The sequence below is a fragment of the Mustela erminea genome, chromosome X (assembly GCF_009829155.1).
Source record: "Mustela erminea isolate mMusErm1 chromosome X, mMusErm1.Pri, whole genome shotgun sequence".
NCBI classification, from domain to species: Eukaryota; Metazoa; Chordata; class Mammalia; order Carnivora; family Mustelidae; genus Mustela; species Mustela erminea.
Genome location: NC_045635.1, coordinates 40,679,011 through 40,702,837, shown reverse-complemented (window position 1 = coordinate 40,702,837; position 23,827 = coordinate 40,679,011). Strand labels below are relative to the sequence as shown.

Below are 23,827 nucleotides of genomic sequence, written 5' to 3'. Positions count from 1 at the left end.
TTCAGAATTTTTTTTAAGAGAGGGAGGGTGGGATAGGGCAGAGGGAGAGGGAGAATCTGAAGCAGACTCTATGCCCAGCACAGAGTGCCATGTGGGGCTTGATCTCACAACCCCAAGATCATGACCTCAGCCGAAATCAAAAGTCAGACACTTAACTGAGCCATTGAGGCACACTGATAAAGGAATATCTTAAAAATACTATAGGTGAAGAAATGTCAACAGAATTCTATATCCAGCAAAAATATCCTTCAAGAATGAAGATAAAATTTAAAAATTCACACAGGGAAAGTGAAGAGATATTGTCACCAGTAGATCTGTTGTAAGAGGAATGATGGATCTTCAGAGTGAAGGGAAATAATATCAGAGGGAAGCACAGAACTTCGGGAATAAATAAAGAGCAGCAGAAAGCATAAAATATCTGCATAAGCCTAACATTATTTTTCTCCTTTTGAAGTCTTTAAGATACATACGGTAGTTGGAAGCAAAAATTATAACATTGTCTGGGGGGGGTTAAAATGTATGTAGATATATAATGCATTTGAAAACTATAACAAAGAGAAGATAAGGTAAAGGGACCTATATTAAAACTTCCACATATTGTTTGAAATGTTAAAACATAAGCCTGAGTAGCCAGGAGGAACTGCATGGTGTGTGGTCCCGAAGGCTCCATTAACTCTAACCCTGGGGCAAGGACCATCTCCAAGTCTGGTGAGGGCTGCCTTCCTGCCCCCTCTGGACCCTCCTCCCCCAGGCTTCTTCCCAGGAGGAGGAGGCATGGCCCAGGCTCCTCTGAGCTGCTGGCTGCTGCTAAGCCTGCCAGAATCTGTTGCCATAGCAACCTGCTAGGTTACCAAGGCTCCCCAGTGGGACGTCCTTGGAGCAGCTGGTAACATTTGAATACAGACAGTGTGTTAGCTACCAGTACTGTATCAGTGTGAAAGTTCCCAATTGTGGGAATCCTGGTTTTTAGAAAATGTACAGTGATGTGTTATGGGTGAAGGGATATTGGACCTCCAGTCTTCAATGGTTCAGAAAAGTCTATTTAAATATATGCCTATAGATAACAGACAGACATGGACACCGGACACAGCAAAGCAAACGGGGCAAAATGCAACCCGCTGGTGAATCTGGGCAGAATCTACAGGAGTCTTTGGAATTGATTTTGAACTTTTCTGTAAATTTTAAACTATATCAAAACTGAAAGTTATGAAAACAACAAAGCAAACTAAAATACATGTCTAAGCAGACTATAAAAGGTTAACTATGTATCTTAATCCCTAGAGCAACTATTGAACTAAAACAATGAGATATTGACAAAAAGTAAATGTATTAAAAAGAGAATAAATTACAAGTGTACGTCCCATACAAAACTACAATATCACTGAGATAGATTTTAAAAGACCTAAATAAATAGATATATCATGTTCATAAATTGGAAGGCTCAATATTGTTAGCATTTCAATGATCCAGATTCAGTGCAATCCCAAACAAAATCCCCGGAGGTTATTATGCAGGAACTGACAAGCTGATTCTAAAATTCATATGAAACTCTTTAAGGATCTAAAATAGCCAAAATGTTATGAAAAGGAAGAACAAAGCTGGAGGAGTCACACCACCTGATCTGAACACTTAACGTAAGGCTACAGTAATTAAGAAGTGTAAAAAAAAAAAAAAAAGAAGTGTGGTACAGACCAACACATATATGTTCAACTGTTTTCAACAAGTGGACCAAGGTAAACCGATAGAGGAAATACAGTATTTTCAAAAATGCTGCTGGAGTAATTGAATATGTTTAGGCAAAAAGAAAGAACACTGATCTTTACCTCACATCAGGTAAAACATACTTCTCTCATTATGTCCATTGGCCTAAATATAAGAGCTAAAATTGTAAATCTTCTGATTTAAATCACATGAGAAACTCTGTTACCATGGATTAGAATGAGAATTGTTTAACAGGGCACAAAAGGCATGGATCATAAAAGCAAAGCTTGACAAACTGGGCATTATCAAAATAAAGCATGTCTTTTTTTTGAAAGATCCTATTAAGATAAAAACAAGCCACAGCCTGGGAGAAAATGCACAGAAAACACATAGGTGCTAAAGGACCTGCATGCAGAATATATAAAGAACTCGGAACCATTTGATAGTAACAAAAATGGCAACATGTTACCACAGACAGTTCACCCAAGACATAGAGATGGGAAATAAGCACTGAAAAGATGATGAACATTAGTTAGAAAGACTAACAGTACTCATAACACCAAGTGCCAGCAACGATGCAAAACACCTAGAACTCTTGCACTGTTGATGGTCGACACGAATGGTATAGCCATGCTGGGAAATGGTGTGGTGAGGTCCTGTGAAGTGAAACATATGTTCACTATATGACCGAGTAATCCCAGTCTGGGTATTTACCCAAGAAGATAAATACGTATCCATACAAACATCTGGATATGAAATTTCATACCAGTTTCTTTCATAATAATGAAAAATTCAAAAAATTCAAATATGCATGAACTGCTTAGTGAATAAACAAATACAATGTAATTTACCTTTGAAAAGGAACAAAATGCTAATATATCTTAAACATGGATGAACCTAAAAAAGCATCAAGTAAAAGAAGCAAGACACATGAAGTTTTTTTATTATAAAATGCATTTATACGGTAATGTAGAAAGAATAAAACTAGAAGAATAGAAACGAGAAGAATCCAAACCCAAATCCCAGATATGGGAGTGAGAAATAATTTTTAATTACAAAGGGGCACAAGGTGATGCTTTAAGGGAATGAAGAGGTCCAGTATGTTGATGGTGTTGGTGGTTACATGACTAAATCTTTGTCAAATCTACAGAACTATACACCTAACAAAGGTGAAGTTCAGGATACATAAATCACACCTCAATAAACCTCACTTAAAAAAAGAACAGTCATTATCTGCATAAATACATAATGAAAATATGTGAAAGATATGTATATTTTATTAAAACATTATTGTATACAACCAAATACCATATGCTGCTATTTATGAATTTCCTTTTATTAAAATATCTATTAAGCATTAAGACTAAACAACATTAAAAAGTTGTGACCTCTAGTTAATGATTTGCCTGTGGAAGTATTTAGGGGTGAAGTATACCGATCTCTGAAACTTACTACGAAAGTTGTCACAAAAAGAAAGGACTGATGAAAACACAGAGGAATTAGTACTTAGAAGACAAAGCAAATACAGCAAAATGGTCACTGTAGAATCTAGGGGGAATTCTGTGGGTGTCCAAGCTATAATTCTTTCACTTGTCCGCTGTGAACATTTTTGTAATAGAGTGTTGGGGGGAAAGCCTAGATAAAGAATAGCAAAGTAGGGGGCCCGTGGGAGACTCAGTCATTAAGTGTCTGTCTTTGGCTCAGGTCATGATCCCAGGGTCCTGGGATCAAGCCCCGCATCTGGCTACCTGCTCTGCGGGAAGCCTGCTTCTCCCTCTCCCACTCCCCTGCTTGTGTTCCCTCTCTCACTGTGTCTTTCTCTGTCAAGTAAATAAATAAATAAAATCTTAAAAAAAAGAATAGCAAAGTAAACCCAAAATATGTAGAAAAAAAGAAATAGAAAGGAGAAGTGAGCAAAACAGAAAACAGAAGACAGGGAAAATTCAGAAAGGCAAAGACTTTTCTGTGAAAAGCTCAACATTTTGATGGACTTCAGACTTCACAGTACATGTGAAGTACTGTGAATCTCACTACATGGGTTTAGACAAATCGGATTACTACAGTGAGGCCACTCCTGGGACTAACTATTCCTAGAAGATTTCTTTTATTTCAGAAGAACCAGAGAATTTTTTAAAAGATCTATTGAGAGAAAGAGAGAGGAAGAGACAGAGAGACAGAGGGACGGAGAGGGAGCAGAGGGTAAGGCAGAGGGAGACGAGCAGACTCCCCGCTGAGTGGAGAGCCCAATGCAGGGCTCGAGCCCTGGACACCCAGATCCCCACCTGAGCCAAAATCAACAGTCACACACCCAACCAGCTGAGCCACTCAAATGTCCCATCAGAACAACCAGGGAATTCCTGGGACCTGCCAGAAATTTCTTCCAGGGCCCAGGGGAAGAGGCAGTCTGAGGTAGCTTAAAGTCTGGAGGAATGAGAGAAGAGAAAAAGCTTTCCGGTAGTGAGTCCACCTGCTCCCATGGTCTCATCCCACCTGCCCCCATGCTCCTGGGTGAGGCCTGGCTGTGTCTCCTGAGCCTTTGAACCCTTCCCAGGGGATATTTAAACCAGTGCATCCTACATGGCCATGGGCGTCAGACTATCTGCAGTGTGACTCACAGTGCACAGAATCAGAACCACCCCGGGCTTTCTGGAACAATTACCATAGGATGGGGCCTAACTGTGAGGATCCTGAGAGGTTCACAGGTCACTACATGAATGCCTTGGGTTAACAAAGATGGTGGTAAGACCTATTTTATCATCAACAATAGAATCAGTGGTAACATCTCCGGAAAGCTCCTGGGGGCCAGGCACCCTTTTTTGGTGCTTTATTTCATCCCCTCATTAAATTCTGGCAATCTCACAAGTTCTAGCATGAGCCCCATTCTATTAAACAGGCAAAGGGGCTCTGAGGCGAGTGTGCAGAGGGACAGCTAGAGAGTGAAGATACTAGAAATGCAATCTGGGCTGTGGCTCCAAAGCCAGAGCTAGTGACCGCCAGCTGTGGATGAATGCTGAACCTCCGTGCTCGGCCCTCCTCCAGAAGGGAAGATTATCTATCGAATGTCCCACCAGAGCATCGTAGGTAAGATGCAGGCGTTCTCTCTAGGGTTTTGTGTTCTAGGCAGAGAATAAGCCACAGACACTTAGGTAGGTTTAAAAACAGTTACCAGGGGCACCTGGGTGGCTTGGTCATTAAGTGTCTGCCTTCAGCTCAGGTCATGGTCCTGGGGTCCTGGGATGGAGCCCCGTGTCGGGTTCTCTGCCAAGCAGGAAGCCTGCTTCTCCCTCTCCCACTCCCCCTGCTTGTGTTTCCTCCCTCGCTGTGTCTCTCTCTGTCAAATAAATGGCTCAGTCGTTGGGCATCTGCTTTCGGTTCAGGTCATGACCCTGGCAACCTAGGATTGGGCCCTGCGTCAGGTCCGATGAGAAGCTTGCTTCTCTGTCTCCCACTTCCCCTGCTTGTGTGCCCTCTCTCGCTGTCTCTCTCTGTCAAATAGATAAATAAAATCTTTTTAAAAAGATTTTATTTATTCATTCATTTGTCAGAGAGAGAGCATACAAGCAGGCAGAGGGGCAGGCAGAGGCAGAGAGAAAAGCAGGCTCCCCGCCGAGCAAGGAGCCCAATGCGGGACTCAATCCCAGGACCCTGGGATCATGACCTGAGCCAAAGGCAGCGGCTTAACTGAAAGAGCCACCCAGGCATCCCAAATAAAATCTTTTAAAAATAATAAGAAACAATTAAAAAATTTAAACTTACCAAATAGAATGCCGAAATAGAAGCTTAGCTCTGTTACTTCCACATTAATGTAACCAACAGAGAAACTACAAATAACTTAACAAGCCTTGTGAAGAGCTGAGAAGGCCAAGGTGTACTTGAGATAAATCCTGACTTTTCATAGAGGGAGTTAACTAGCAATCTCCAGAAATGTAGGTGTGAAGGGATTCCCGGGACCTAGGAGGTGGCCATCCACAGAATGACAAAGAGAAACCCTGAGAAGAGGCAGAACTTGGAGGTGGGGTTGGGAATGTGCTGACAGGACACCAAACGCGGGGACAGCTCCTTCCGACATATGCCGTTACTGGACTCAATGACTGTGCCTCTGACTTGGCGCTTCCTCCTTCTAGGTCACCACTGAACTGAGAAGGAGACTCAGCCACTTCGATTCCTGAAAACCCTGGAGGTAGGAAAAGGCAGGCCACGAGCAGAGCAGCAATGCTGACAAATCTGAACAAGGCAGCAGATATGGGGTTGATGGAGCATGAAGAGGACACTGTTCCCCCAAACAATCATGGGAGAGGCCGGTGCAGGCAAGCCCAGGTAAGCCCCAAGAGAAATAGGGTACATGGTCCGGCGAAGGCGGGCTCTAGGGAAGCCCTCCAGGGTGGGCGCCCGGAGTGGCCGCCGTAACGATGCCAGAAGACGAGGAGGGCAGGTGTGTGAGGGTGTGTGGATCCCCACAAGGGGCCCAGAGCCAAACCAACCAAACCCACGAATGAGGAACGAGTTGCAGTGCCCAGGACAGAGGCGGTGCTCGCTGGAGCAGGCCGCCTGGGAGGAATGTCCTCTCCGGATCCCTTGTGTTCTGAGTAAGGACAGAGATGACATGGAAGACAGAACAGGTGAGTGGGAGGGAGGCGGTGTGGTAAGAGCAGGAAGCTGACGACAGGTGGAGTGGAGCTACAGTTATAAGAGACGGAGGGACTGAGAAGCGGGGACTCGATCCCATGAAGGATGATGCTGTGGAGCACGACAGGAGTGCAGAGAGAGCATGGGGGCTGCCCGGCCCGGCCAAGCTGGAGGCCGCCAGCAAAGCTTTTGGTCTCCACCAGCTCCAGCAAGCCAGGCAAGATGACTTCCCGAGGCTGAAGAGGAACCCCAGCGTCAGCTGTAAAGGGCCCACAGGATGGCACATAAAGAGGACGTGTCACATTGACACCACATCTCTTCTGAGGAAAGGGCAAATGCCCAAGGAAGGAAAACACCCTCAAGGCTTCCAGAAAGAAGAGGGAGCAGGAAAGGAACACCAGGATTTGGAAATGGGATCTGAACAGCAGTGGCGGCCATGCGGTTGGAACCCCAAGAAGGACAAGGGGGCTGCAGAAGGGTGCTGGGCGGGGGCATCATGTGGATACCATGGTGGCTGGTTTCTGTGAACCCAAGTCATGTCCCCGAGCCTAGGGGCTTTGAGAAGCACTCCCAGGCCTGCCCCTGACACCCAGCTCCTGCTGACCTTCTAGGTCCCCGGCCCTGGCCCAACAGGCCCTGTGCATGCTCACCTGGATGGTTCCGGGCTGGCGGCTCTCCCTCTGCCCCCATGGCCTCTTCTACTTGTCCCGGTCTTAAGACCTCATCTGGTTTGGTAATAAGGTATCCTGAAGAAGGAAAAGGACACAGGACATCATTAGTAATGCCGGAGGTGTTCTGGAACCAAGACCCAGCCTTGCCAACCGAGACAGTCTGGCCTTGGTGTGGCCCCATGAGGACAGCTCTGTGCCCCTCAGTGCAGAACATTCGCCAAGAGGACGAGAGCAAGACACCCCGGGTGGGACTGTAACTTCCTAGTGGCGAACCCGAGGCCCCGGCTCATTCTGGGCTTCAGAGGCCCCAGAGCAGCTAGCAGCTGAGGTATGCCGAATGCATGTGTCCCTGTCACCCTGCACAGCCATCCCTCACCCACGGACACCAGGTGGCTGTAGTTCTCCAGCGTGACATCTCTGTAGAGGTTCCTCTGAGCGGAGTCCAGTTGCTGCCACTCCTCCAGGGTAAAGTCCACGAATACATCCCTGAAGGTCAAGGATTCCTGCAACGGCACATTCTGTATGAGCCCGGAGTGCTGGGATTGGGGAGCGGGACACTGTGTCCCATCCACAGTCTTCTACACATGGCAGACATTCAATCCGGCGTCCACCCCAGAAGACCCCGGACAGTGGAGGACAGACTGGCTTACCTCAGAGTGGAAGGTCACTTGCCCAGGGTCACAAAGCAAGAAAAGAGGGATGAAAATGCATGTGTTCTGCATTCTACATCCACGTTTCTCAACACGACACTGCCCTGCCTTTCTCGACACAACTGTTCCCTGCTGTTCCCTGCCCAATTTGAGACCATGTAGTGTATGGAATGCTTCTGTCACCTACATTATTTTAAACTTTATAAAGAAACAGAAAAGGTGGTAAAGATATCTTCCTCCAGAAATGCAATCTCAGCTCACTGACTGAACACCAACCAAGCCGCTAAGTCCAGAGAATATCAAGATTGATAAAAAGAGACACCTTTTCTGAACTGAAGGCGTGTCCGTCTGGTAGAGAAATACCAAGTTTAGAAATGCACACAGGAAAGGGACAGAGGGCAGGAGGGCCGGCTAACTGTCCTCTAAGGGTAACAGAAGGGGCAGTATAGGGAAAAGAGAATAGAAAGAAGTCAGTTTTGCTCGGGGCAGGCAGAGAAGGCCTGGAAGAGGACAGAGAGCTAGGACAACAGTTATAAACACAGCTCTTCAGTCAGAACTGTGAGGAGACAGAAAATATATCCTAGTCTTGGCTCTAGGTCCCTGTTGCAGAGCCCCCCAAACCCTTACAAGTCCCCACGTGAGAAGAATACAAGGAGCATCTCATGTTCTTATGAGGAGACTAGAGGTGCACGGCAGGGGCTGGGGACCAGAAAGGCCAAGACATGACTAGAAACTCTGGATTTTCAGCCCCACCACCTTCTCCAGAGATGGAAGAGGGGCTGGAAATGGAGTTGACAACCGATCATTGTTGCGTTATGAAGCTGCCATAAAATCCCCAGAGCATGGGTTTCGGGGAGCCTCCAGGTGCGGGAACGCATCCACATCTTGGGAGGACGATGCTTGCCAAGTCCACACGGACAGAAGCTCTTGTGCTCAGGGTCCTCCCAGGCCCTACCCTATGTGTATGTTCATCTGGCTGTTCATGTGTATCCTTCCTCATATCCTTTAATAAACCAGAAATGTAAGTCAGCATGTCCCCGAGTCCTATGAGACGCTCTAGCAAACAGTCGAATCCAAGGAGGGGGCCACCGGACCTCTGACCTATGGCCAGTGGGTCAAAAGCCTGCAACTGGGGGCTGGCATCTGCCGGGAGGTGTGAGAGGCGGCAGTCTGGTAGGATGGAACCCTTAAGCTGCGGGATCCGATGCTATCTCCGAGGACACAGTATTCCAACTGAGTTATGTGTAGGATACCCAGCAGGTGTGGCAGAGTGTCTGGTGTGGGGGAACCTTCCACATATCAGTGACCAGAAGTGTCAGAGATAAAGTGTTCTACATGAGACCAGGGGAGCCATGCTGGAGAAAGACACAGTAGAGAAGGGCTGGGCTGTTTCCATACAGAAGAAGGCCACACAGTCACCTGACTGCTAATTGTGGCTAATCAGCCTGAGAGGTAACCGGAAGCAGGAGGGTGGGAGTCTGCATGGGCAGCAGATGGAGGGGAAAAAGGAAAGGTCTGTGTTTGGTCTTGGCAGCACCAAACAAATGCTCACTTTTCGGAGGGCCTGTTGTCCTATCAGAGAGAGAGCAAGACCCCCCCGCTGACACCCTGACACCCTGCCTGTTCCCCCTGCACTGACTGGTCTTCAGTCCGGGTGGCCCGGGTGGCACCCATGGGGCCCCAACAGGCCACATGGGGCAGCTGGTTTCCCAGCGCTGCCGATGGAGACGAGCCAGGACACGCCTTGTGTGGCAGGACAGTGACAGGCAGGTGTCGCCAGCAGGAGGAGTGCTCAGAGTGGCCCACCCCTCCTGTCACCTTCCCAGGGGACAGTGCAGGTGTCAGGGACCATGACCACACTGGTGAGCAGAGGGGAACCACTGGCTCAGAGGCCCTCAGCTGTCAAAATTCACGATGCACAGAGCCTCTGACCTAGAAGTCTCAACCCCAGAAAGCTATCCTGCAGAGGAGACCCGCTCACAAGGAACCAACAGAACCATACATGGCTAAGTATCACTGCATCCTTAATGATATCAAAAGACCAGAACATCCTCAATGTACACCCCTGGCAGAAAGCAAATATATAATATGGTAGTTCCAGCCAGCAGAATGTCACAGAGCCGTTAGTGCCAATGGCATACCACCCGGGGGTGATATAGCCCTTCAGGGTACAGCTGGCAAGGTCTGTAAAAACTCTTCGTTGTCACCACAAGGGGCAAGGGGTGGGGACATGGGCATCAGGGGAGTCCATGGCAGGGTAAGTTAGATATCCTCCAACGCACACAACTGCCCTCCACAACACAGCACTGCCTGGCCCCAAATGTCAAGCGTGCCCAGGGGGGAAAACGGGTTGTTCAGACACACAGTGAAATACAATGATTGTGGAAAAGTCCAGAATGTGTTGTACTATACGAAGAAGGAAGAGATCCAAAGTAAATGGCACTCTTACGTGGAAAGAGATGTACACAAGTGATCTCTCCAGGATCGTATGAAACAAGGAAGGAGATGGGGCATGGGGTGACAGGGAGAATTCATTTTCACCTTTTGTTAAACAAGCTTTGAATGTTTTACCATATACACCAATCATCTTTCACAATGCTCAATTCAATGTATTAACTCTGTATTCAGAGTATGTGTTTAGGATCTTGACATCCAGGGTCTCAAGTCAATCAGGTGTATCATTTATTTTCTGTAGCCTCTTTATCAAATCCAAGGTTAAAGGGCTCCATAAAACCAACTAGTTTCCTTTTCAACTTTCAACAGCCCGGGAAAGCTGAACGCAGAAATGATCTGGTCTTTAACATTTTGCGACAGTCGTAATTAGTCTAGGATCTGGAATAGCCAATTCAAGCGTGAATACCTTTGACCCCCAAATCCAACTTCCCGATGTAGCCTCCATAAACACCTGCACTACTGAAGATACACATAACAAGTCATCCAGGAGCCACCATATAGAACAGAAAAAGAAAATTCAAAAGCTGAGTATGTACAAATAAAGCAACAGGTGAATGACATGCCCAGAGCACTGCACGAAACGGGAATCTTTCTGCGCTGAGGAGGACCACAACCCAGAAGAGAACGAGGCAGGAAAAGAAAGATGGCAGTGGGACTCGGATGGCACTTGTGCAGACACTCATCCAACAAAGCCTACAGACCCGTTTTCAGCTCACGAAACTGACGGAAACACAGCCACCCCACCCTATTTGCATACTGTACCAGTGGGCACTCTGAGGAGAAGCATGGCACTGGGCACAGAAGAAATGGAGATGCTGGGACTCTTCCTAGTGCACAGAATGTCAAGCACGGATTTACTTTCATTATTTGAATAGAATAAAAAAGTAAACAGTGAGGTGGAAGCGAAGACACAGAAAAAGTGGGTCTCTGGGCTTCAGTGAGCTTCCCTGAGAAGCAGAACAACAAAGAGGAGGTGCATTTCCCAGAGGAAGCAGCGGACGAGACCCATCATTTTCCTTCCGTCTTTTCTCATTTTAGATTGTTGGTTTTTGTGGTGAGGGGAAGGACTGGAGAAACCAGAACTGGATTACAGCTGGAATGGAAAACAGCCGCAGCAGAGAGGAGGGGCAGGTTTGTTGAGCTTACAATCCAGATGTCCCAAAGCTGCCTCAAGTTCCCTGAAAACTAGAGGGAGGGGATAAGGAACTTACCTGGGCTGTGGCCATCCTGTTCTGCCCTGGACAAAGGGCGGAGATCTAGGAAGACAGAATGAGGGGGGTCGCGAATTCAGTGCATTCAGCCATGAGACCATCCCCACCAGCCTGAGGGCAATCACCCGTGCACCTGGGGAGAATAATGTGCAGCGAGCCTGGAAGCTCCAGCCTGGTCCCTGGGATGTGGATAAGCTCGTGTGAGCTTTGCACAGGACCTGTGTCTATGGGCTTCCAAAATGCCCAATGTGAATCTAGTTTCTCTTCCTAACATATATAAAAGCAGATTACAAAAACGCAGGTGCAGCACAAGCTCATTTGTTCCCCAATTATGTACATACTGAGGAACGGCAGTGTCCCAGAGTGGTTACTAAAATATTGACACTGGTTTTCTCTGACTGGCGATTTCAGTTCTTTTTTGTTTACCTGCATTTTTGAATGTGGATATTATCACTCATAAAACGGATAACACTGAGCCCCAGAAGTGACAAAGCCTGGGCAGAGTCTGGAGGAGGGGCAGGGAATGGGGGGGCTGGAGGCAGAGAGGTAGGTGAAGAGCCCAGCACTGGCCATTCCCTGAGGAGCTGGAAGCCACTGACCTTGGCCGCCTGTGAACATTGCCCTTCACTGCCCTCCTCCACCCTGTTCCCGGCTGGTGATGTCCTCCTTTCCTGCTCTTCCCTGCTGGGCAGTTTTCATTCTTTCTTCCCTTTTTTTATTTTTTAAAGATTTCACGTATCTATTTGACATACAGAGACTAAGAGAGAGAGAGCGCGCATGCGCGCAAGCAGGAGATGTTGCTAGCAGAAGGAAAAGCAGGCTCCCCACCCAGCAGAAAGCTCCAATGGGGCTCAATGCCAGAACCCTGGGATCATGACCTGAGCCAAAGGCAGACGCTTACCCACCTGAGCCACCCAGGCATACCTGCTTGGCAGTTTTCAAAACAAAGTCTTCACAAGGAGTTTCTACACAGAGTAGCTGCTGTCATCGCAGCACCCCTGGGGCAGCCTCATGACACTAGGGTTCAGCTGCAGGCAGATTAACGTCTCATGCTCTCAGACCCAGTCACAGCAGCACCAAAACGAGGCAGCAGAACCAGAAGACAGCGGACCTCTGACTACTTGAAAATTTTACCCAGGAGAAAAGAAAACCATACAAAAGTGTTCTGCACTTTACTCAGACCAGGGAGAGTATTAACATTTGTGTGGAGGTGGGTGTCAGAAACAGCGAATTGGAAAAAAGGGGGCCGTTATGCTGTGCACACAGGCATGTCAGCAGAGGAGACAGCCCTGCGAGGCTGGCAGTGTCACTCGTCACCCTGATCCTGCCCTGCCTCATGGCACCGTCCCTCCATCCACTTGGACATCTCATCTATCTCCTCCAATGGGGTCCAACTGCCCACCATCACACAGTGGGCATGCTCTCCATCAGCTGGAGGAGGGACAGAGGTGATTGCAGGTCCAGCTCTTCCTGGACCTGCTCATCCTCTAAGCCTCCACCCCCTGGCCTAGGGTCCGGGTCTGTCCCGGGAACCTACACCCCCTGCACTGGGTTCTGGCTCTGTCTTGAGTCCCTGCCCTTCTGCCCCGAGCTCTGGGGTTGTGCTCTGAGGCTCCTCCCTCTGCCATGGGCTCTGGGTCTGGGCCGAGGCTCCTCTCAGGCCCCTCAGAAGAGCTCTCTTGTTCCTAAGGATGCAGGACCTAAGGATTCAGAGACAAACGCGTTTCAGCTGGGACCATCCCTGCGGCACCACATCTGTGCCTCTGACCCAGGGGGACTCACCTTCTGAGGCCTCAGACTGGCTCTTCTGTAGACTCGGAAGCCCAGGTGCAGGTGAGCTGGGACCCGCAGTTGGTGAGCCGTGGTCCCAGTGACGCACCCCGCTCCTGGAAAGAAGGACCACACAGGAGATGCAATCAGCAACCCCTGTGACGGACTGAAGCCGAGGAAAACTCCAGTGTTTTACTTTATGCGAGGAAGCCCAAGGCCTCATCTGAGTTGGAAGAGCGATGTTTAGTAGGACCCTATTAACACCAGACAAGGAGCTGAGCACTGCCTCTGCAATCAACTCACGGCCTGCTCTGTCGCTTTTATTCGTCCAGTGAAAATGGGGAAGGCCCGCTATGTGCCTGTACTAAGCGCTGCAGATCCACCAGGGAACAAACTCGTCAGAGGTCCCCGACCTTGTGGAGCTCTAGATGCACCAGGGAACAAACTCGTCAGAGGTCCCCGACCTTGTGGAGCTCTACTCGAGCCTCTATTCAAGGCAGACAGCAACCACAAACTTGATCAATTTCGGAAACGGTAGTTAGAAAGGCCTAGCGCTAGGCAGGAGGGAAACAGGCAGAAGGATGCCCCGGGGTTGCGTGGCTGTGTGACTTGGGACAGCGGCCTGAGCCTTTCTGTTCTTGCTTCCTCGCAATAAAACGAAGATAATCATAGCACCTGCTCACAGGCCGTCAGGAAGAGGAGCGGGGACCGCAAAGGTGCCTCGCACTTACTAGGCACTCCGCAAACTCACTGACTGTATCACTCGCCGCCGCCCGCATCCCGATGCCCGCACTCGGCCCGTCGCCCAGTGCCGCGAGCCCTCAGAGGCGCGAACCCACGAACCCCGCCCTCCCCTGCAGCCCGTATCCGCTCCGCCTTCCCGTACTCGACTCCCACAACCCGACGGTCGCGGTGGATAACAACAACCGGCGCGACGGCGCACCGCTCTCGGGTCAGCGGAGCACTTCCGCTCCTGTCGCCCCGCAGCCCGAGGTCGGAGCGCGGCGCACGCGCACGGAGACGGGGCGAGGGGGCCGGGTCCGCACTGTCTATGGGCAAGATGGGCCGTGTCGCGGACAGTGATTCTGTCGGGGTTCTTCTGCGGCGCGACGCGGCGACCAGAGCGTGCGAACATTTTCCGCGACGAGTCGCACATTCAGGCGAGGGACGGGCTGGGGCGGGGCGGGAATGGGCTTCCGGGCGGCGAGACGCCTGCGGAGGGGTTCAGCGGCTCCAGTCCCGCCGCCTCGGAGGCCGAGGCGCTGTGTCCCGCGCCGTTCTGCTGCGCACCGGCCACCCCGCAAAGCCACGCTCTCCGCTTCCTTCAGCTCGTCGGAATAAGAAACGGTAGCGGCTCCCGCTGCCGTCCTCAGCGGCACAGGGGCGCGGCCATCTTGGGGGCGGGGCCGTTCCCTGGGAGCCGGGCGGGTCCCGGGTCCGAGGGGGCCAGAGGGCAGGGGTCAGGCCCCGTCGGGGGAAGAGTCCCGGAGGGGAGCCTGGGCGCGGGGCTGGAGGGCAGCCACACCCACAGACGCGGACGCCTCTGCCCGATTCTCCTGAAAGAAATCGTGCTGCTCCAGTTTCAGGGACCCCGGGCGTCCTAGGAGAGTGTGGTTTTGCTGACAGCACCGCCTAAAGAAGCAGAGAGTTTTGGTCTGGGACAGTGGCAGGCACTGGTAGCGTGGCCGCTAATAAAGCCTGTCCGTGCCGTTGAGGAAAGTTTGCTGTTTCCGTCAGGGTGTGGGGAAAAGAGACCAAGTGTGTGGCGCCCTTGTAGCTGCCTGGGCCCCGAGCAGAACCCTGGGCCGTGCGTGGTCGGGTGTCAGGTCAGATGTGCCCGATTCCTTGTGAGCTGGAGCCACAGGTGCCACGCACTGTGAGGGAAACCTGTGGCAGAAACCGTCACGCAGTCCCGCGTACACGTCGGTAAGCTTCCACGGGAACATACTGCTTTCTCCCTGTCTTTCCCTTTGCTCTCTAGGGTTGAACTGAGGTTCCCCGTGGTTTGGGGGATTCCTAGCCCGGATCTACAGCGCAGAGTTCTGGGAAGTGACGGCCCAAGCCTTTAGGATCCCAGGGAAAGAGCCCGCTTTCCCTGAGGCGCGTGAGTGGTACTGCTGCCCACTGTGAATGCATTCCGTGTGCGTTTGTAAGTGACGGCCAGGCTTGGAGACGCCGCCTGTTTCTTTCTAGAGAAGAGACCTGCTGTCCTTCTTTTCGGCCATCATCGTCGGGAAGCAGGAGAGGTTTAGCCGAGTTGGTATGCTAGTGTCCCGAGGACAGCTGAGAAATCCCCAGCTGCCGAAGTCTCTGGTGCTGGGCCCTGGTCAGAGTCTCCCGGATCCTCGTAAGACACGGGCAGGTGCTCGCACAGAAAGACTATGCCGAGCAGTTGGCGTGGGGCCTGGGGAAGGACACGTGTGTGTTACTCAGGCAACGGTAGCATTTCTAGTGTGACTTTGCCATTTCAGACTCGAGAAGCGTGCAAGGTGTTCTTCCGGTCCATCCTCTGCCCGGTATTTTTGGGTATATCAGTCCATAGGTGAGAAGGCTTGTCTGCAGCACTTTCTGGCCCCTTGGGTCACAGCGGAGGACCACCTGCCTAAAGGGCTGTTGTGACTGACCTAGGGCGCATCTTAGAGCCCCAAGCCCAGGATTGAGCCCACATTGGGCTCCTGGTTTGCTCTGGTGGTTTACGCCCTCTCGCACACACTCGGTAGCACGTTGGTGCCGTTGCTGTACCTTCCCATAGCATGGGCTTCCCCTTTGCTGCCTTCTTGCACAATCGTGCCCGTGCCCGGTTCCATCCTTACCCAGGGTCACCACTCATACTCACCTGAAAGCATTTTTTCCCGTCGGCCACTAGACTTCTAATGAAGTGAAAATTAATTGTAGAGGATAAACCCAGGAGACCCGGATTGCTCGAGGCCCGTACATTCCCCAGAAAATCCTGTTGCCGGAGCACTGGTCGTTGTCTGGCTCCTGGGAGACCACTGCTAAGCCCCTGTCACATTCTGCCTAGTGAGACTGTAGTCTGAGCATCGCTGTTCCAGTGTGGCCCGAGAGCGTCTGCAGACAGTGTGACTCAGGGTGAAGGTCTGGGTTTGCCTGCGTGAGGCCCTGGGCCATGCTGTATTAGTTTGGCCTCTGGAGGGCGGTAGCCTGAGTAGCTACTGTCAGTCACAGGGATGCCGCCTGCCTGCCAGCACAACCTCCCAGCAAGGCCCCAGGCCCCAAGGCTGGAGCGAGCTTCCCCAGCTGGCCGGGCATGGCAGGTTTTGTCACACACATGGTTCCTGGGAGAATGAATCGGTGACCTTGGGACTCCTTTGGGGGGCAATCACTGCCATGTCATGCCTGGCTGCTAATGGGCCTCACCCCTACCCCCTTTCCCTTTGCTGCTTCTATTCCACACGCTTTCCCGCAGTGAGTCCTAACCATGCATCAAACAGCTCAGGAGGCCTCACAGGCCTCTGAGAAGCAGAACAGCGTTTCTGAGTCCTGAGTCCTAGGGCATCATGGTGCCCAAGCGGGGCCTTGGAGACCTGTGTCGCACCGCTGCTGCAAATGCTCAGATGGTTACTCACTCTCTAGTGTGTTTTTGCCATCCTAGGACATGGACCTTCTGAACCCAGTGAGTCCGCCCTCAGCAACGCATGAGTCGCAGCAGCGGCATCTGGGAGGCCTGGAAGGCGCAGCAGTTGCTTTTTCATGGCTGAGGAGCAGAGGGCCTGGTGCATGCCCTGCGTGGGAGCAAAGCAAGTCTGCTTTCTTGCAGTTTTTAATTCTACTTGTATAGTTACCCTAGAGCTTACGACAGACACCACTGATATATTAGTCTCTTGTAGATGAATGCCATTACTTCCTCCCGAATTCAATGATGTAAAAAATTGTTGCTCAGTTCCATCCTTTTGTTCTCTTGTCAACCTAGTTTTTAACTCTACATATATTTTATTCCTCTTGATGTGATACTATAATTGTTTAAGACTGTCAGTGTCTATATAGATTTACCCACTTATTTTCTCTTTGTAGTCCTCTCCATTCCTTTTTGCCCTTTTATTTTTTAAGGATCATTATTTTCTAACTTTAAGGTATATCTTGAGTATTTTAGGGTCAGTTGCTGAAAATTAATTTGATCAGTTTTGGTTTTTCTGAAACCAACTTTATTCCATCCTTATTTTAAAAGGGTGTTGTCTCAGGGTGCCTGGGTGACAAAGTTAGTTAAGTGTCAGACTCTTGGTTTTGGCCCTGGCCGTAATCTCTTGGTCATGAAATCAAGCCCTGCCTGGGGCTCCATGATTGGCTCGGAGTCTGCTTGAGTTTCTCCCTCCCTCTCCCACTGCCTTTCCCCACTGTGTGCTGGGTCTCACTCTGTCTGTCTCTCACTATCTCAAATAAAAAAATAAATCTTATAAAATCTGGGAATAGAATTACAAGTTAGCAGTACTTTCATTTTAGCCCTTTAAAGATACCATTTCATTCAGTCAGTTGAGTGTCCAGCTCTTGATTTCTGCTCTGGTCATAATTTCAGGTTTGTCGGAAGGAGGAGCCCCTCACTGGGCTCTGCACTGAGTGTGGACCCTGCTTGAGATTCTCTCTGTGTGGTGCCTGGGTGGCTCTGTTTGCTAAGCATCTCCCTTTGGCTCAGGTCATGATCTCAGGGTCCTGGGTTCAAGCCAGTGCATGGCGTTCAGTACGCAGTGGGCAGTCTGCTTCTCTTTCTCCCTCTGATTCCCTCCACTACCACCCTCTGCTCGTGTTCTCTCCCTCTCTCTCAAATAAATTTAAAATCTTTTAAGAAAAAGAGATTCTCTCCTTTTGCCTCTCCCTCCTGCTCACACATGCAGGCTCTCTCAGAAAAAAAAAAAAAAGAAAGAAAGAAAGAAAGAAAGAGAAAATAAAGATAGCACTTCATTGTATTCTGGTTTTCATTGAATTTGTTGAAAAGGCAGCTGCCATTTTTATTGTTTCTCCTGTGAAGGTGATATGCCTTTTTTCTCTGGCAGCAATTAGATTTTCCCTTTTTCTCTTTTGTTTTCAGCAGTTTCACTATGATTTGCCTAGCTCTGATTTCCTTTGTATTCATTCTGCTTTGCATGAGTGGAGAGCTTTTTGAATTGATGGCTCATTATCTTTTGTGAATTTTGGTATCTCTTCAAATTGATATCCCTTCCAGTTAAACATATATTGGATCTTTCTACTATGTTCCATGTCTTATATTCTTTCCATTGTTTTTCTTTTTTTTCCCCACAGTGCTTCAGCCTGGAGATTCTCTACTAACTGTCTTCCCATTCACCAAGTTTCTATTATGCTACATCTAACATCTATTTAGTGCTTAATTTTAGCTATGTTTTCAGTTCTAGAATTTCCTTTCCATTCTTTGTAATAGATATCAATCATTTTGTCACCTAATTTCTTGACATAGTAATCATAGTGTCTTTTTTTTTTAAGTTTGTGTCTGATAATGCAAATATTTGGATTGCTGTTGGGTTTATTTGTATCATCTGTTTTATCTTGGTTTCCTTCATCTAACTCATGGCAGCCTGTGATTTTTTTTTTCTCGAACACCAGAATTGTATATGCAAAGTTTTAAAAGATTTCTCTGGGTTGCCTGGGTGGCTCAGTGGGTTAAAGCCTCTGCCTTCAGCTCAGGTCATGATCTCAGGGTCCTGGGATCAAGCCCCACATCGGGCTCTCTGCTCCGCATGGAGCCTGCTTCCTCCTCTATCTCTGCCTGCCTCTCTGCCTACTTGTGATCTCTGTCTGCAAATAAATAAATAAAATCTTAAAAAAAAAAAGAACAGTTTACTCCTAGTACCCAGATCTTGATTTTTAGTACCATTCCCCCTAAAAGGAAACGAGAGGGTTTTAGAGGAATGTCTTGATTCTGGGGCTGGGAGACTACGTGGTGAGCATGGGTAACTTACACGCTGATCTTATGCTCTAGAAAGCAAAGATGGACTCAAAGCCAAATGGGACATGTCTAAAGGACGCAGGAAGCATCATGAAGGACCTTCGCTGGCCACATCTGAGATCATTTGAACACCAAAAAGTAATGGCTACAATTTATTGTAATACATTAAATAAATAGATAAAAATCCATGAGTTCATTGTGATACTCAAAAAAGGAACAAAAAAGATAAAAGAAGAAAAGAACAAAGCTCTTTGTCTTATTCTTAGAATGAGTTCTAACTTAATAGCAAGGGAACTGCATACAGATTTATTGGGGAAAAACATCTGCAAGAGGGTGAAAAAGATAGGCTTGGACAGAGGAAGGATTTGCCGAGAATGTAATTGCAACCAAGGCCTCAGACAACCCTACGGGGAGCTCTGGAGCTGAGATGGCCCTTCAGAGTTGTCCCAAGTTGAGGAGATTGGGCTGGACTTCTGTATTCCTACATCAGACACTCATTGACTACCGCCTGCACCCTGGGCAGTGGTGGGGGGTGAAGTATAACTTCGAGTGAGGCAGTTCTCTGTGGCTGAGAGCAGTTTCCAGTAAGAGACAGGTGTGAGGTCAGAAGCTGATTCTCCCAGAAGCTGGGGGGATAATGTATTGGCCCTCAACAGGAGCTCTGAGTGAGTACTACAGTATTCACTACAGCAAATCTTTCTCTGTTTCTATTAAGAAGCAAGACACCAAAGAGGGCGTATTGTCTGACCCTTTTTAAAAAAAGATAAAGAAGATATGGTCCGTATATACAATGGGATATTATTCAGCCATCAGAAAGGATGAATACCCAACATGGGTTTTCATCAACATGGATGGTACTGGAGGAGATTATGCTGAGTGACATAAATCAAGCAGAAGTTCAATTATCATATGGTTTCACTTAATTGTGGAATGTAAGGAATAACATGGTGGACATTAGGAGAAGGAAGGGAAGATGAAGGTTGGGGGATTGGAGTGGGAGATGACCCATGAGAGACTGTGGACTCCGGGAAACAAACAGGGTTTTAGAAAGGAGGGGGTGGGGGGATGGGTGACCCAGGTGATGGGTATCTATTACATGGAGCACTGGGTGTTATGTGCAAACAATGAATCTTGGAACACTACATCAAAAACTAATAATGTACTGTGTGGTGACTAACATAATAAATGAAAAAAAAAGATTGATTTATTTGAGTGCAAGAGAAAGCAAAAGAAGGGGAGGGTCAGACGGAGAAGCAGACTCCCCACTGAGCAGGGAGCCCGATGTGGGGCTCAATCCTGGGACTCTGGGATCATTGCCTGAGCCGAAAGCAGATGCTTAACCAACGGAGCCACCCAGGCACCCCTTTCACTACAGCAGCTATTCTATAAGAATGCCACCTAATAAATATTAAAAATTGATGTAAATATAAAATCACTTTTTTACATACCTCCATGTAACCATAATTGTTTCAAGCAAGGAAGCTTAAGGGATATTTTCTTAGCTTAAACTGTTAAAACAAATACCATAAACTGAGTAGCTTATCAACAGCAGAAATTTACTTTTCATAGTTCTGGAGGCTGGAAGTCAAAAATCATGGTGCCAGTATGGCTGGCTTCTTGGCAAGAGCCCACTTTCAAGTTGCAAATGACTGTGTTCTTGTATCCTCACATGGTGGGAAAGGGGTGAGCTAGCTCTCTGCCCTTTTCTTATTAGGGCACTAATTCCATTCATGAATCCACGCTCGTGACCTAATCACCTCCCAAAGGCCCCCACCTCCTAACACTATCATATTGGGGGTTAGGATTTCAACAAATGAATTTGAAGGGGGGGGCACAAACATTCAGTCCACAGCAGATGTTGAAAGCGTTTGATAAAAGGTGGTTTTAGGGGCACCTGGGTGGCTCAGTGGGTTAGGCCTCTGCCTTTGGCTCAGATCATGATCTCAGGGTCCTGGGATAGAGTCCCACATTGGGCTCCCTGCTCAGCAGGGAGCCTGCTTCCCTTCCTCTCTCTCTGCCTGCCTCTCTTGACTACTTGTGATCTCTGCCTGTCAAATAAATAAATAAAATAAAGGGGAAAAAAAGGTGGTTTTAGAACAGGTCCTTAAATGTAGAATCAAAACATCACTCTAAGATTATTTGCTCCTTGTATAGAAAACTTAACATCACAAACAGTGGGTTGCATTGTAGCACCTATGACATATTCTTGGCAAAAATGCTTAACCTGGGGGCGCCTGGGTCGCTCAGTGGGTTGGGTCTCTGCCTTCAGCTCAGGTCATGATCTCAGGGTCCTGGGATCCAGCCCCGCATTGGGCTCTCTGCTCAGCAGGGAGTCAGCTTCCCTCTCTCTCTGCCTACTTTGATCTCTCTCTCTGTCAAATGAATAAATAAAATTTTTTTAAAAAAATGCTTAACCTGAAACGGATCAAGCCTGGAGACCTAACTTCAATTCTAGAAAGTACAAGAGATATATGAAAAGTTTAGGTGACATCATGAAGAAACAGAGGATACAGAGTGTGAGACATTCTACAAGCCAACTGGACTAGCTTTTCTTCTAAAAGTCAGCGTTAACCGGGTTGGGGGAAGGTGCTGATGGCAGTGTAGTTTTTGATTTCCCTAAACACGGTCTCAAAACAGAAGCATTACAGTGAAAGAAAAAAAAAATCACTGGCTACCTTTTGAACAAAACAAGGTGACAAGCATCCCCAGGAGCCCCGGAATGCAAATGGGTGAAACCAAGCCATTGACAATAGCAAGAGCTTCGCAAGTTCTGCACAGAAGAGTGATACAGAAGAGCAGCAGAGGGACCGTAGGGTCATTCTGGTGGTCCCATGCCAAAAGACATTAAATTCATACAAACACCCCTCAGCTCGGTTACTTACTACCTCAGTTTCTACCACAGGAGTTACTCCTAGGCCCCAGTCTCCTCCACTGATAGGCTCTCAACTTAGGGCAAGATCCCTCAAGATTCTTCCAGGTGGCTGCCTTCTGTGGCATCCACCTGACCCCTGGGAAAACTCACACCCTCACTCCACCAGACTCTAGAACTGCACACTGTCTACACTGCTGCACTCTTTCTTCACCCGGCCATTCCAGGCTGCCACACCAGCCTGCTCTTTACAGGTTCATCCGGATGGGAGCAGTCATCAGTATAGCCTCCCACCCCCAAATCTTAAGGGCAAGCCTTACCAGAAACTCTCAAGCTGTGCCACAGAGACAACATCTGCAGATCAGATGTTAGTCTCCCCATCTAGAAGGCAACCTCCATGATTCTGAATCACCTTGGGGGTCCCCTCTCTTAGCTTGAGGTGGCAGTGCAGGGTCCAGAAGAAAGGGGCAAAGTGCTCCTTACTGCAAAATTTCCTTTCAAAAAATAATTTTTTAAGAATTTAGTTATCTAATTGACAGAGACAGTGAGAGAGGGAACACAAGCAGGGGAATGGGAGAGGGAGAAGCAGGGAGCCCGATACAGGGCTTGATCCCATGGCCCTGAGATCATGACCTGAGCCAAAGGCAGACACTTAATGACTGAGCCACCCAGGTGCCCCAAAAAATAATTGTTAAAAAAGAATCTCCAACCCGCTCTCACATCAGCTGGAGGAGGATGGGCTAATAATCCAAGAACTTGCTGGCACCTCACAGTTAAATTGTCTAGACTATGAGTAGACACCTCATGAATATGAGTATGCCTGGAATTAATGGATACCAATAAAATATTTGTGCTCTTCTTATTTTATCCTTGTACCTGCCTCGAGCTTGGTTTACCTGGTATTTTGTAAAGCCAAAAATAATCTTATTTTTTTCACTGATGGATGTGTTTTTCTAGAAATAGTAGTCCTTCAGGTTGCCAGAAAATGACATTAGATAATTCTAATTCACTTGAAGAAATTAAAATCTCCAGAAAAGGTAAATACGTAGGTAAATTTAAAATACTGTATGTTTTAAAATCTTCTCTTAACAGATTTAAAAGATATAATATTGCATAAAATAATTATAAAACTTTGCTACTGAGCTTATAACATATAAAGATATATATGACAACAATGAAACAAAGAGGGGAAAGGAAGAAATGGAGCTATATTAGTGCATGTTTTCTATATTTTACCTAAAGTAAGTTAGTACTAACATGAAGTAGATAGTGACAAGATAGATTTTATAATCCTTAAAGCAACAATTAATAACATGATTTTTAAAAATGCAGTAAAATAATTCAACAAAGGAATTTAAATGGTATAATGGAAAAAAATTCTAACACAAAAGAAGAAAGAGAAGAAAGAGTGAAACAAAAAAGACACCAAACATATAGAAAAGAAATAACAGAATGGGAAATAGAAATTCATCATGTAAATAATCAGATTAAACATGAATAGATTACATATTCTGGTAAAAAAGCACGGACTGTTAGGTCAGAAAACAAGATTCAGGGGTGCCTGGGTAGCTTAGTCAGTTGAGTGTCTCTGCCTTCAGCTCAAGTCATAATCTCGGGGTCCTGGGATCGAGTCCCACATTGGGCTCCCTGCTCGACCCCTCACCCCCACTTGTGTGCTCTCTGTCATACTGTCCCTCTCACTCCCAAATAAATAAAATCTCAAGAAAAAAGAAAAAAGAAAAAAGATCCGACTATATGCTGTCTACAAGAGACATACTTTATTCTGGAGGACATAACTACATTGAAAAAGGATGAGGAAAGATACACCATTCAAAGAACAACTGTAAAAGTGCTTGGGTAGCCATACTAATACCTGACAAAATAGACATTAAGACAAAAAATATCAGAGTCAAAGGGGGTATTTTGTAATGATAAAAGTGTAAATTTACCAGGCACATAGA

General features: G+C 47.8%; 2 protein-coding genes across 8 annotated transcripts in view; one reads left to right on the top strand and one right to left on the bottom strand.

Moving 5' to 3' along the window:
• ZNF674 (zinc finger protein 674) overlaps positions 1-14,056 on the bottom strand; it is a 29,297-nt gene extending 15,241 nt beyond the window's left edge. Inside the window, exons 1-7 of one of the 7 annotated variants that reach the window (XM_032330983.1) lie at positions 13,970-14,035; positions 13,280-13,337; positions 13,096-13,199; positions 12,238-12,433; positions 11,314-11,358; positions 7,375-7,501; positions 6,978-7,073 (exon numbers count right to left, since the gene is read on the bottom strand). In XM_032330983.1, coding sequence (XP_032186874.1) covers positions 6,978-7,073; positions 7,375-7,501; positions 11,314-11,328 — 238 coding nt within the window. In that variant the 5' untranslated portion in view covers positions 11,329-11,358; positions 12,238-12,433; positions 13,096-13,199; positions 13,280-13,337; positions 13,970-14,035. Of the gene's footprint in view, positions 1-6,977; positions 7,074-7,374; positions 11,196-11,313; positions 11,359-12,237; positions 12,434-13,095; positions 13,200-13,279; positions 13,923-13,969 lie in introns of those variants that run through there. The other 6 variants (XM_032330982.1, XM_032330984.1, XM_032330978.1 and 3 more) reach the window with 6 other exon arrangements.
• On the top strand, positions 13,005-16,276 carry LOC116582236. The gene is made up of 4 exons (XM_032329689.1): positions 13,005-13,146; positions 13,416-13,538; positions 13,893-14,430; positions 15,065-16,276. Exons 1-4 carry the CDS (start codon positions 13,005-13,007, stop codon positions 15,150-15,152), a joined length of 891 nt encoding a protein of 296 aa, XP_032185580.1. The 3' UTR covers positions 15,153-16,276.
• Positions 16,277-23,827: the final 7,551 nt, after the last annotated feature.